Source organism: Nomascus leucogenys, chromosome 3 (genome assembly GCF_006542625.1).
Source record: "Nomascus leucogenys isolate Asia chromosome 3, Asia_NLE_v1, whole genome shotgun sequence".
NCBI lineage: Eukaryota > Metazoa > Chordata > Mammalia > Primates > Hylobatidae > Nomascus > Nomascus leucogenys.
In genome coordinates, this window is record NC_044383.1 from 76,222,717 (window position 1) to 76,236,171 (window position 13,455).

General features: G+C 49.1%; 1 protein-coding gene and 1 pseudogene across 1 annotated transcript in view; one reads left to right on the forward strand and one right to left on the reverse strand.

The window, feature by feature from the left end:
- Nucleotides 1-9,441, reverse strand: part of MDN1 (midasin AAA ATPase 1) — a 179,395-nt gene extending 169,954 nt beyond the window's left edge. The window contains exon 1 of the mRNA XM_030809472.1: nucleotides 9,150-9,441. Within this exon, the coding sequence (XP_030665332.1) occupies nucleotides 9,150-9,251 (102 nt within the window). The 5' untranslated portion in view covers nucleotides 9,252-9,441. The remainder of the gene's footprint in view (nucleotides 1-9,149) is intronic.
- Nucleotides 4,163-5,717, forward strand: LOC100602185 (annotated as a pseudogene).
- Nucleotides 9,442-13,455: the final 4,014 nt, after the last annotated feature.

The following is a 13,455-nucleotide window of genomic DNA, read 5'->3' on the forward strand; positions in this document are numbered from 1 at the left end:
CTGTCATCACCACATGGCCATCTTCCCTTTATGTCTTTTCTCTCCTCTTCTTATACGAACAGTCATATTGGGCTGGGTGTGTGGCTCACGGCTGTAATTCCAGTACTCTGGGAGGCTGAGGTGGACAGATCACTTGAGGTCGGGAGTTCAAGACCAGCCTGGCCAATATAGTGAAACCCTATCTCTACTAAAAATACAAAAATTAGCTGGACGTGGTGGCACACACCTGTAATCCCAGCTGCTGAGGCAGGAGAATCGCTTGAACCAAAGAGGTGGAGGTTGCAATGAGCTGAGATTGCACCACTGCACTCAAGCCTGGGCGAAAGAGAAACAGTCATATTGGATTAAGGCCCTATCTAATTATCTCATCCTGACTTTATTACATCTGCAAAGACCTCATTTCCAAATAGGGTCACATTCAGGTATTACAGGCTAGGACTTCTACATATATTTTTGGCAGACACAATTTAACCCACAATACGGGTGGTGCTTTCCTGAATTTTCCTAGTATTCTGCATGAATACTACTAGTTAATGAAGTTTTAAAAAATTATAAATGTTTTACTAAAACCCATGAAAGGGTAAATGCCAGGCCTGCAAGAAAAGAGACCAGCTAGACTAGGATACCTATGAGTATCTAGGGGGTGGGTGGGGGTTATAGGAAAACTACATAATCAGCTTTCTCCTTATGTAAACCCAGGGGCCTTGCTAATCAAAGCATCTTTGACCATGTCAGCTGGCTTGCTATTGTAGGAAATAAAAACAGGACAATGAATGCTAAAGGATTTACTTCTTTTTATTTTTTTTTTTTTAAGATAGGGTCTCACTCTGTCGCCAGGCTAGAGTGCAGTGGTACAATGTCAGCTCACTGTCACCTCTGCCTCCCTCTCGGGTTCAGTTCAACCAATTCTCCTGCCACAGCCTCCCAAGTAGCTGGGACTACAGGCGCCCGCCACCACGCCCGGCTAATTTTTTGTATTTTTAGTAGAGACGGTGTTTCACCATGTTGGCCAGGATGGTCTCAATATCTTGACCTCATGATCCACCCACCTCGGCCTCCCAAAGTGCTGGGATTATAAGTGTGAGCCACTGCGACCAGCCAGGATTTACTTCTTAAACCTGTGATTACTCCCGTAACATTCTTAGGAAATCTTGCCTTTCTCCTTGGGAGACTGGGACCCACTGGAAAAGGGAAAGGACTGCATTCCTCCCAGCTACACCTTTGTATTTTCTCACTTCTCTTAACATTCTGTGAAGCTTAAATGGGTTTTATTTAGGTGGCTGGGATACAAGCAAGTATGAGGAAAGCTGAAGAATACTGATTACTTAACAAATACAAGAAAAAACTTTTTTTTTTTTTTCTGAGGCAGAGTCTCGCTCTGTTGCCCTGGCTGGAGTGCAGTGGCCTGATCTCGGTTCACTGCAACCTCTGCCTCCCGGGTTCAAGCAATTCTCCTGCCTCAGCCTCCCGAGTAGCTGGGATTACAGGCATGCGCCAGCACACCCGGCTAATTTTTGTATTTTTAGTAGAGACGGAGTTTCACTATGTTGGCCAGGCTGGTCTCAAACTCCTGACCTCGTGATTCGCCCACCTTGGCCTCCCAAAATGCTGGGATTACAGGTGTGGGCCACCACGCCCAGCCAAGAAAAAACATTTTTATTGGCCGGGTGTGGTTACTCACGCCTGTAATCCTAGCACTTTGGGAGGCCAAGGCAGGTAGATTGTCTGAGCTCAGCCACCGCGCCTGGCCAAGAAAAAACATTTTTAAGGTGGCTCAGCTCTTCTCTTCCCACCAAAAATACAAACCAATTCCATTCCTTTGCTATAACAAAATTCATCAATTTCCCAATAATTAGCCAACAAAAATAGAAAAGGAAAAAAAGTCTTCATATTTGTATGTCTGTATGCTTAACATACTGAATTTTTTTACTGTTTTGAGTAATGAAATTACTATATTGTTATATTCAACTGCTAACTGATCAGTTAGCCCTTCTCAAAGCAGAGTTAATTAAAAGGATAAGGCAAGTTTTTCTACCTCAGTGTTATTATTTATAATTACATGTATCAGCTGAGATGTGTATTTTCAGCTAAAAAGAAACAATTCCTAAACTACTCTATAAAACCTAAGCAATTAGGCTGGGTACAGTGGCTCATACCTGCAATCCCAACACTTTGGTAGGCCAAGGAGGGAGGATGGCTTGAGCCCAAGAGTTCAAGACCAGCCTGGGCAACATGGTGAGACTCACCATCTCTACAAAAAAAAATTTTTTTTTTTTTGAGAGGGAGTTTCATTGTTGTTGCCCAGGCTGGAGTGCAATGGCGCGATTTCGGCTCACCACAACCTCTGCCTCCCAGGTTCAAGAGATTCTCCTGCCTCAGCCTCCCCAGTAGCTGGGATTACAGGCATGCGCCACCACACCTGGCTAATTTCGTATCTTTAGTAGAGAAGGGGTTTCTCCATGTTGGTCAGGCTGGTCTCAAACTCCCAACCTCAAGTGATCTGCCCACCTTGGCCTCCCAAAGTGCTGGTACAGGCCTGAACCACTGTGCTCAGCCACAAAATTTTTTTTAGAAATTAGCCAGGCAAGTGGCTCATGCCTGTAATCCTAGCACTTCAGGAGGCTGAGGCAGGAGGATCACCTGAGGTCAGGAGGTCAAAAGCAGCCTTGCCAACATGGCAAAACCCTATCTCTACTAAAAATACAAAAATTAGCTGGGCACGGTGCCAGGTGCCTGTAATCCCAGCTACTTGGGAGGCTGAAGCAGGAGAATTGCTTGAACCCAGGAGGCAGAGGTTGAAGTGAGCCAAGATCATGCCATTGCACTCCAGCCTGGGTGACACTGCAAGACTCTGTCTCAAAAAAAAAAAAAAAAAAAGAAATTAGTCAGGCATGGTATTGTGCACCTGTTGTCCCAACTACTCAGAAGGGTGAGGTGGAAGGACCATTTGAGCCCAGGAGGTCAAGGCTGAAGTGAACTATGATCACTGTACTCTAGCCCAGGCCATAAAGGGAGACCCTGTCTCGGGCAGGGGAAGCATTAAAGCATCAACACTGTCATCATTTGCTTCAAACACTGAAAGTTAAAGCTACGTTCTGCCAAAAATAAGTAAATATGCCTGTAATCCCTGCATTTTGGGTGGCCAAGGTGGGAGGACTGCTTGAGCCCAACAGTTTGAGACCAGCCTAGGCAACACAGCAAGACCTTGTTTCTACCTAAGATTTAAAAAAAAAAAAAAATTAGCCAGACGTGGTGGCATGCCTATAGTTCCAGCTACTGGAGGGGATGGGGAGGGTCCTAAAGTAAGATGATCAGTTGAACCTAGGATGTCAAGGCTACTGCTCTCCAGACCCTGTCTTAAAAAATAAAAAGAGGCCGGGCGCGGTGGCTCACGCTTGTAATCCCAGCACTTTGGGAGGCCGAGGCGGGCGGATCACGAGGTCAGGAGATCGAGACCATCGTGGCTTACACGGTGAAACCCCGTCTCTACTAAAAATACAAAAAAAAAAAAAAAAAAAAAAAAAAAAAAAATTAGCCAGGCGTGGTGGCGGGCGCCTGTAGTCCCAGCTACTCGGAGAGGCTGAGGCAGGAGAATGGCGTGAACCCGGGAGGCGGAGCTTGCAGTGAGCCGAGACTGCGCCACTGCACTCCAGCCTGGGTGACAGAGCGAGACTCCGTCTCAAAAATAAATAAATAAATAAATAAATAATAAAAAAAAAATAAAAAAGAAAGCATAAACCAAAAATAAAATTCTAAGCCCCCCCAACCAACTGAATGAAGGTAAATCCTTCTCCTCTCAGTCAAGTGCATTCTAAAGTAAACCTGAAACACCAGTTCAGGCCATGCTGGGAATGGGTGGTCAGACACGCCTCATTATACTCTCTTCCCTTTGGAATTCTGGCACAGCTAACCAGCATTAGCATTAAAACCTTAGGACTGACAAAATAGACTACTGGTAGCAATAAGATACAAATATGACAGACAGCAAACCCTGAAAGAAGTATTTCAGCAGTATTTTAACCCCCCCCCTTTTTTTTTTGGTAGAGACAGTCTCTCTCTGCTATGTTGCCCAACCTGGTCTCAAACTCCTGGGTTCAAACAATTCTCCTCCCTCAGCCTCCAACAGTGCTGTGATGACAGGCATGAGCCACCACATCTGGCCCAAAATATATAGCTTTGACAAATTTTGAAATGGCCTTGCAAAGTTGTCTCTTTAAGTCTTATAAGAAACATTTAACATTTACAGTGCTTGGCTTCAGGCATATGTTGGGGGTGTTGAGGTCTAGTGGGCAGAGTAGACTCTTGGCCAGACAGATGGTTTCTCAGTGGCAGGATGTGAGGGCCTCCATGCACTGGAGATCTCTCCAGCACCAGGAGCAGCTGCTGGACAGCAAGGAGCTGCAGCCTATGGTCAGCCATCGGGAGATCTCCGCCAGGGCCCTGGGTTCTCTGTGCAGACAGTTCCAAAGGAGGCTGCCCCTAAGAGCCATCAACCTCAACCTCTGGACAGGCACCTCCTAGAAACCCCTAGAAACCAGGGTCAGGGCAGTAAGAGACTCCAGGCTGCAGCTCGCTCAGCTAAGAGCACCCTGGGTGCCATGTCACAGAGAATCCAGGAGTCCTGCCAAAGTAGCACCAAGTGGCTGGTAGAGACCCAGGTGAAGGCCAGGAGGAAGAAGAAAGGGGTACAAAAGGGAGGGCAGTGGCTCCCCAACTTACAGCCTGAGCCAGAAGAGGATTCGGCTGTCTGGAGCTGCCTCTGACCACTCAGCCACAGACCCCTGTGCATCACCACCTCTCTACCTGGACGGGCTGGGCTCAGGTGCCCACCCTCTACGGCAGTGGAGGCGGGAGACTGCCTTCCAGAGCCCCTACTGCTCGACGGAGCTCCTCTGCTCTCCCAGTGAGTCTGATAGTGACCTAGAGCCTATGGGGAGCAGGAATTCGGCATCTCCAGAAGCAGTCCCAAGAGCTGGATGAAGCCATTATGGCAGAAGAGAGTGGTGAAATGATACTCTCATTCATGATTGAGGAAGTGCCCTGCAGGAAACAAGCCCTGTCTGACCACCAACGCTTCATACCCAAGAATGTCTGTGCTTCCCCATGAGCTTCCTGGTGGAAGCTCCCAGGAGTCATCAGTACCACTGGGCCACTGCTAACAAAGACCCGACTAGCAAGGAGCCCAGAACCCCCCTGCTCCAGCCACATCTGGACCCATCAGTGACTGCCTGCCACAGCCTGAGAGTGTCTTGGGGAGATCTTGCAGAGGTGGGGAGAATTGTTCCTTCTACTCCCCAAGGGGACTCTTGGGCTTAGAAATGCATTGTATACTTGACCTTGAGCCTGGTATTTGCTTCATCTACAATGTGAAGAGCCAGCATCAGATGTTTGAGAGCTCTGAACTCAAACCAGGTGCTTGGTTTTTGGGGAGTCATCCACGGAGTCACTCACCCACTGTGTTTCCAATGCCAAGGCCCTTGGAGGCACCACTCTCATCCCTGCTTTCCCTACCAGGGACCTGGAGGAAGGCATAGGAGATAGTTCCAGGCTTAAACCCTGGGCTCACAGGTACCTATTTATATGCTTAAGGCAGAGCACTGTGGGTGTGCCAGAAGGGGGAGCCCTGTTCAAGAGCAATTCCTGCCCTTTATAAATTATTTAAGAAACCTACTTTGTCATTTTATTAGAAAGAAACCAGATAGCATTGCTTTCTTATAATAAAGACTAGATAACACTACTTTCTCATAATAAAGACTGTTTTGTGGCTGGGCGCAGTGGCTCACGCCTGTAATCCCAGCACTTTGGGAGGCTGACGCGGGTGGATCACCTGAGGTCAGGAGTTCGAGACCAGCCTGGCTAATGTGGTGAAACCCCGTCTCTACTAAAAATACAAAAATTAGCCAGGCGCAGTGGCAGGCGCCTGTAATCCCGGCTACTCGGGAGGCTGAGGCAGGAGAACTGCTTGAACCCAGGAGGCGGAGGTTGCAGTGAGTTGAGATTGCGCCACTGCAGTCCAGCCTGGGTGACAGAGCAAGACTCCATCTCCGTCTGGGGGTGGGGGTGAGGAGACTGCATTTGGGAAAAAAAAAATCATTTACAGGCTAGGCTTATAATCCCAGCACTTTGGGAGGCTGAGGTAGGTGGATCACTTGAGCCTAGGAGTTCTAGACCAGCCTGGACAACAGAGCAAGATCCTATCTCTTTAAAAAATAATAAAAATTTTAAAAAAAGAAACATTTGCAATCTGTTCTCTCTGAAACCTGTTACCTGGAGGCTTCATTTGCATAATATGAACCTTGGTCTCCACATCCCTATCTTTTTTTTTTTTTTTTTTTTTTTTGAGACAGAGTCTCGCTCTGTTGCCCAGGCTGGAGTGCAGTGGCACAATCTCAGCTCACTGCAAGCTCCGCCTCCCAGGTTCATGCCATTCTCCTGCCTCAGCCTCTTGAGTAGCTGGGACTACAGGTGCCTGCCACCATGCCCAGCTAATTTTTCATATTTTTAGTAAAGACAGGGTTTCGCCATGTTAGCCAGAATGATGTCGATCTCCTGAGCTCATGATCCACCCGCCTCGGCCTCCCAAAGTGCTGGGATTACAGGCGTGTGCCACTGTGCCCAGCCTCCACACCCCTATCTTAACCTAGACACTCCATTCTATTGATTCCAGGGATTTAAATAAACTCTCAGCCAATTGCCAGTCAGCAAATCTTTGAATCCACCTGTGACTTGGAAGACCGCCCCCCTCACCCTTGGAGTTGTCCCAGCTTTCCAGACCAAACCAATGTACATCTTACATGTACTGACTGATGTCTTAGGTCTCCCTAAAACGTATAAAACCAAGCTGTAGCCCGACCACCTTGGGCACATTTTCTCAAGATCTCCTGGGGCTGTGTCATGAGCCATGGTAACTCACATTTAGCTCAGAATAAATCTCTTAAAATATTTTAGAGTTTGACACTTTTCATTGACAAAAGTATCACAATTTGTGAGTACCTTAACCTGTTAATACAGTCAATAAACATTTACTGCCTACTGCATATCAGACACTGTACTGGACACTACAGCTACACAGTCCCCTTCTCTGGACATACTCTTAATCAACCACTGAGAATCAATTAGTTGAAACAAAGGTTAAGAGGAAGGGGAAAGGGTAAAGTCAGAAAAGTCTTCCTGGGGAAGACCATTACAAAAGCAGTCTTCCAGAACAAACAAGTTAACAAACAAGTCCTAAGCAGGGCATAGAAGAGAGATGCAGCCTTCTAAGGAAAGGAAATGCAAAGTCAATGAGGCAAGTAACAGCGAGGAATGGTCCTGACAATAACAGACATTAACAACGGGAGGTGACTCCAGTCAACAACAGTGGAGGGTAACAACCTGCGGTCATTGCAGGCAGCTTAGTGTTGCTGAAATAGCAAGCCCTGAGCAGAAAGTAAACAACCAGTCTGGGGCAGGGTTTCTTAATTTTGCACCACTGCCATTTACGACGGATAACTCTGTTGTAGGGGGTTGTCCCATACATAACAGAATGCATAGCAGCATCCCTGGCCTTGATGCACTAGATGCTAGTAGCACCCCCATAATGAACAGTTGTGATAACCATAAAGGTCTCCAGATTTGTCCCTGGGAGCAAAATTGGCCCCACTCCCCAGAACAATTGGGCTGGAGATACATCAAAAAAATACTTCAGGGCTGGGCGCCGTGGCTCATGCCTGTAATCCCAGCACTTTAGGAGGCCAAGGCGGGTGGATCACCTGAGGTCAGGAGACCAGCCTGACCCACACAGTGAAACCCCGTCTCTACTAAAAATACAAAACATTAGCCAGGCATGGTGGCGCACGCCTGTAATCCCAGCTACTCGGGAGGCTGAGACAGAAGAATCGCTTGAACTCGGGAGGCGGAGGTTGCAGTGAGCTGAGATGGTGGGCCATTGCACTCCAGTCTGGACAACAGGGCGGGACCCCGTCTCAAAAAAAAAAAAAAAAAAAAAATTTTACGCCGGACACGGTGGCTCACTCCTACAATCCCTGCACTTTGGGAGCCAAGGCAGGATGATCACTTGAGCCAGGGGTTCCAGACCAGTCGGGGCAACAAAGGGGGACCTTATAGCTACCAAAAAAAAAAAAATTTTTTTTAATTAGCCACGCCTGGGACCCAAGTACCGGGGACCACACTCACCTGTCCCGTGGCTCACGCCTGTAATCCCAGCACTTTGGGAGGCTGAGGCGGGCGGATCACGAGGTCAAGAGATCGAGACCATCCTGCCCAACATGGTGAAACCCCGTCTCTGCTAAAAATACAAAAATTAGCTAGGCGTGGTGGCGCGCGCCTGTAATCCCAGCTACTTGGGAGGCTGAGGCAGGAGAATCGCTTGAACCCAGGAGACGGAGGGTGCAGTGAGCCGAGATCGCGCCACTGCACTCCAGCCTGGCGACACAGCGAGACTCCATCTCAAAAAAAAAAAAAAAGTGTCTTCAACTCAGGTAGAAGGAGTCAATGAGAAGGTTCTTAAAAGCCCGAAGACCTATTTCCCAGAAAACTCTAATTAACCTTATAATTTGTATAGTTAGTTACAGTGAGTATTCGCTGTCTTGCTTTGTCCTTCAGCTGTTTTAAGTGTTTACGAACTGTCTCCAAAAATAGATGCAAATTTCCCTCATGGCAGAGATCGTAACGAATTTATCTACCCACTTTCTCACAGCGCCACACCGTTCCTTACGCACAACAGGAATGCAATCAATATTTGTCAATAGTTCACCCAAACTAACAGGAGCGGCTGCACTACGCACACTTAGGTGATACGTACACTTGTCAAAACGGCAGAAACGCAACCTCAATTTCAGAAAAACAAACCACATTCCTTTCGGAAGGCCACCTCCGCCACAAGCAGCCAAAGCGCTTGCATAGGGGTGAGAGGCGGTGGGAAGGGTACTGGAAGGCTCCCCCAGATAAAAACAAAAGACTCCTTCCAATCGCCTCAAACACGCTCGGAAACCTCCACGACCTGCGCCAGCCCAGAGGAGGGGGCCAGCTTGACTTGAGGCTGCACCACTCTCCCCTTAAAGCGGCGAGTATCGGCGGGGGAGCGCAGGAAGCTTACTAGTGGGGCGACCCAGTCGGTCCGGCGCCTTCCCTCTCCCTTCACGTCTTACCTGCTTGGCCAAGAACCTGCCCAACTCACTGCGGCTCTTCTCGTTCTTGGCTGCGATTAACCGCAGCGGCGCGGCTGCCACCTCCAGCAAGAAGTGCTCCATGACCCAGGGCCCTCACCCCGAGGGGCCACCTGCGCTCCCTACTTCGCGGCCAGCGTCCCCAAGCCGCCGAGGTCCCAGTGCCCAAGCAGCCACCACCAACTACGCCCCCAGGAAAGGCGTCCTCAGCTCCAGCGCCGACACCGGGAAAGGGGCACCACACGTGGGTGAGCACACGGCGTTTGACGTCATCAGCTCGCGACGGCTACGCGGCGCCCTCCGGGCCTCGGCCCCTCAGCGGCGGAAACGCCGGTGTTCGCTGTCCCGCCTTTTCCGGGAGGGAAATGGAAGCAAAAATCTAGTTGGTTTGGATGCATGAGTGATGGGGGCTCGCGAACACAGCACGTGGTGGGACAGAGAGAAGAGTGCGTTAGGCCGGGGAGGAAAGAGGGGGCGTGTGATTCTTAGCCCACCGTGCCTTCCTTCTGCCTAAACACACGGAAAGATCAGATGTGAGAGAAAAGCTGATTCTCGGCCGGGCGCGGTGGCGCATGTCTTTATCCCAGCATTTTGGGAGGTCGAGGCGGGCAGATCACTTGAGGTTAGCAGTTCGAGACCAGCCTGGGCAACGTGGTGAAACCCCCTTCTCTACTAAAAATACAAAAATTAGCCGGGCACGGTGGCGCGCGCCTGTAGTCCCAGCTACTTGGGAGGCTGAGGCAGGAGAACCGCTTGAACTCGGGAGACGGAGGTTACAGTAAGCCGAGATCGTGCAGCTGCACTCCAGCCGCGCGACACAGCAGAATTTTCTGTCTCAAAAAAAGAAAGAAAAGAAAAGCTGATTCTCCCCTTCTTGTTAGCGGTGGCAGTTACCCCGTGTATAGGTAGGGGTCAGCAGTAACCTTAGTTCTTGCCTCCTCAGAAGAAAGAATTCCACGAAGGGCATAAGGCAGGAGAGACCGAGACAAGTTTCAGAGTAGAAGTGAAAGTTTATCAAAAAGCTTTAGAACAGGACGGAAAGAAAAGGAGGAAACTACAACTTGGAAGACTGCCAAGCAGGCGACTTGAGAAACCAAGTGTGCAGCTTGACCTCTTGACTTGAGGCTTTATATGTTGGCATACTTTCGGGAACTTGCATTGCTTCTCCCCACTCCTGAGATCTTACTTTAAGCTACTGATCAGTTTCAGGTGTTTTCTATTAGGAGCCTGCCTTTCGCTGGCCCCGGTGAACATTAGAGAAATAGTTAAGAACCGCCTGACCATCATTTGATTGTCACCCAATAGTCCTGGTGTGTGTGGGGTGGGGAGCGCTCTCCTGCTCTGCTCATACCTAACTAGTTAACATTCTGCCCCAGCAATTCCACTTGTAGGACTCTAGCCTGCGGAAATCCTCACATAAGTGTGACAAAGACACCCCTTGCAGTTTTCTTAATACAGATATTGGAAGAAAATGTTCAATTGGGAATATTAAACTATGGGGTGTAAGTTATAGAATATTCTGGAAGTCATAAAAAATAGTAGAGTCCATAACATTAAAAGTGCACTTGTGGGCTGGGTGCAGTGGCTCAAGGCAAGGCAGGCAGATCACAAGATAAGGAGTTGCAGACCAGCCGGGCGGTGGCTCACGCTTATAATCCCAGCACTTTGGGAGGCCGAGGCGGGCGGATCACGAGGTCAGGAGATCGAGACCACGGTGAAACCCCGTCTCTACTAAAAATACAAAAAAAATTAGCTGGGCGTGGTGGCGGGCGCCTGTAGTCCCAGCTACTCGGAGAGGCTGAGGCAGGAGAATGGCGTGAACCCGGGAGGCAGAGCTTGCAGTGAGCCGAGATTGCGCCACTGCACTCCAGCCTGGGTGACAGAGCGAGACTCCGTCTCAAAAAAAAAAAAAAAAGGAGTTGGAGACCAGCCTGGCCAACATGGTGAAACCCCGTCTCTACTAAAAATACAAAAATTAGGGCTGGGTGCCTTGGCTCACGCCTGTAATCCCAGCATTTTGGGAGGCCGAGGCAGGCAGATCACCTGAGGTCAGCAGTTCGAGACCAGCCTGACCAACATGGTGAAACCCCGTCTCTACTAAAAATACAAAAATTAGCCGGTGTGGTGGTGCATGCCTGTAATCCCAGCTACTCGGGAGGCTGAAGCAGGAGAATCGCTTGAACCCAGGAGGCAGAGGTTGCAGTGAGCCGAGATTGTGCCATTGCACTCCAGCGTGGGCAACAAGAGCGAAACTCCGTTTTTTTTTTTTTTTTTTTTTTTTTAAAGGGGGGGCGCCAGGCGCGGTGGCTCACGCCTGTAATCCCAGCACTTTGGGAGGCCAAGGCAGGCAGATCACCTGAGGTTGGGAGTTTGAGACCAGTCTGGCCAACATGGTGAAACCTTGTCTCTACTAAAAATACAAAAATTAGCCGGGTGTGGTGGCAGGCACCTGTAATCACAGCTACTCAGGAGGCTGAGGCAGGAGAATAGCTTTAACCTGGGAGGCGGAGGTTGCAGTGAGCGGACATTGTGCCAGTGCACTCCAGCCTGGGCGACAAGAGCAAAACTCTGTCTCAAAAAGAAGAAAAAGACAAAAAAAAAAAAGTAGTTGTGTAGTGATAATGCACCCTGGCAACTATTCTCAGGAATCTGTTGAAAGAGGTGCCCCCTGAAAAAGGAGGATAAAACCAAGAAAGAAGACAACATGGGATCCAGGAAATAAGAGATTTAGCACAGAAAGAAAAAGTAAAATAATCCTGTGGATCGTAATCCTAATCCACAGGATTATTTTACCTTTAAGTGTTTAAAGTTAAGGGAAATCCCAGAACTTTCATCTGGGCAGCAGCAGGAAGATGAACAGCTCTAGGGTGATTAAATTAATAGATCAGGTTAGTGGTTTCCTGAATTTGGGATTGGAAGAGAAGACAATGTAAACAGCCAGGAGGCAAAATTTGGGGGTAATAAAAATCTAAGACTGGGCAGGGCACAGTGGCTCACGCCTGTAATCCCAGCACTTTGGGAGGCTGAGTCGGGTGGATCACGAGGTCAGGAGTTCAAGACCAGCCTGGCCAAGATGGCGAAACCCCATCTCTACTAAAAATACAAAAATTGGCCAGGCACAGTGGCTCACACCTGTAATCCCAGCACTTTGGCAGGCCAAGGCGGGCAGATCACCTGAGGTCAGGAGTTTGAGACCAGCCTGGCCAACATGGTGAAACCCTGTCTCTACTAAAAATACAAAAATTAGCCGGGCATGGTGGCACATGCCTGTAGTCCCAGCTATTTGGGAGGCTGAGGCAGGAGAATCACTTGAACCCGGGAGGCAGAGGTTGCGGTGAGCCGAGATCGTGCCACTGCACTCCCACCTGGGCAACAGAGAAACTCCGTCTCAAAAACAAAAACAACAAAAAATATGTATATAAAAATTAGCCAGGTGCAGTGGCAAGCGCCTGTAATCCCAGCTACTCGGGAGGCTGAGGCAGAAGAATCGCTTGAGCCGGGCGCGGTGGCTCACGCCTGTAATCCCAGCACTTTGGGAGGCCGAGGCGGGCGGATCACTAGGTCAGGAGATCGAGACCATCCTGGCTAACACGGTGAAACCCCGTCTCTACTAAAAATACAAAAAAATTAGCCGGGCGAGGTGGCGGGCGCCTGTAGTCCCAGCTATGCGGGAGGCTGAGGCAGGAGAATGGCATGAATCCCGGGGGGCGGAGGCTGCAGTGAGCCGAGATCCCGCCACTGCACTCCAGCCTGGGTGAAAGAGCGAGACTCCTTCTCAAAAAAAAAAAAAAGAAGAATCGCTTGAACCTGGGAGGTGGAGGTTGCAGTGAGTCGAGATCCCACCATCGCACTCCAGCCTGGGCGACAGAAGGAGATTCTGTCTCAAAATAATAAAAAAAGGCCAGGCGCGGTGGCTCACACTTGTAATCCCAGCACTTTGGGAGGCCGAGGTGGGCGGATCACGAGGTCAGGAGATCGAGACCACGGTGAAACCCCGTCTCTACTAAAAATAAAAATAAAAAAATTAGCCGGGCGTGGTGGCGGGCGCCTGTAGTCCCAGCTACTCGGAGAGGCTGAGGCAGGAGAATGGTGTGAACCCGGGAGGCGGAGCTTGCAGTGAGCCGAGATCGCACCACTGCACTCCAGCCTGGGTGACAGAGCGAGACTCCGTCTCAAAAAAATAAATAAATAAATAAATAATAATAATAAAAATGATGATGATAAGGAAGGAATAGAGCATATGTAGTATAGATGAAATAAGGTTGACAGTGTATTAGTAATTATTGAA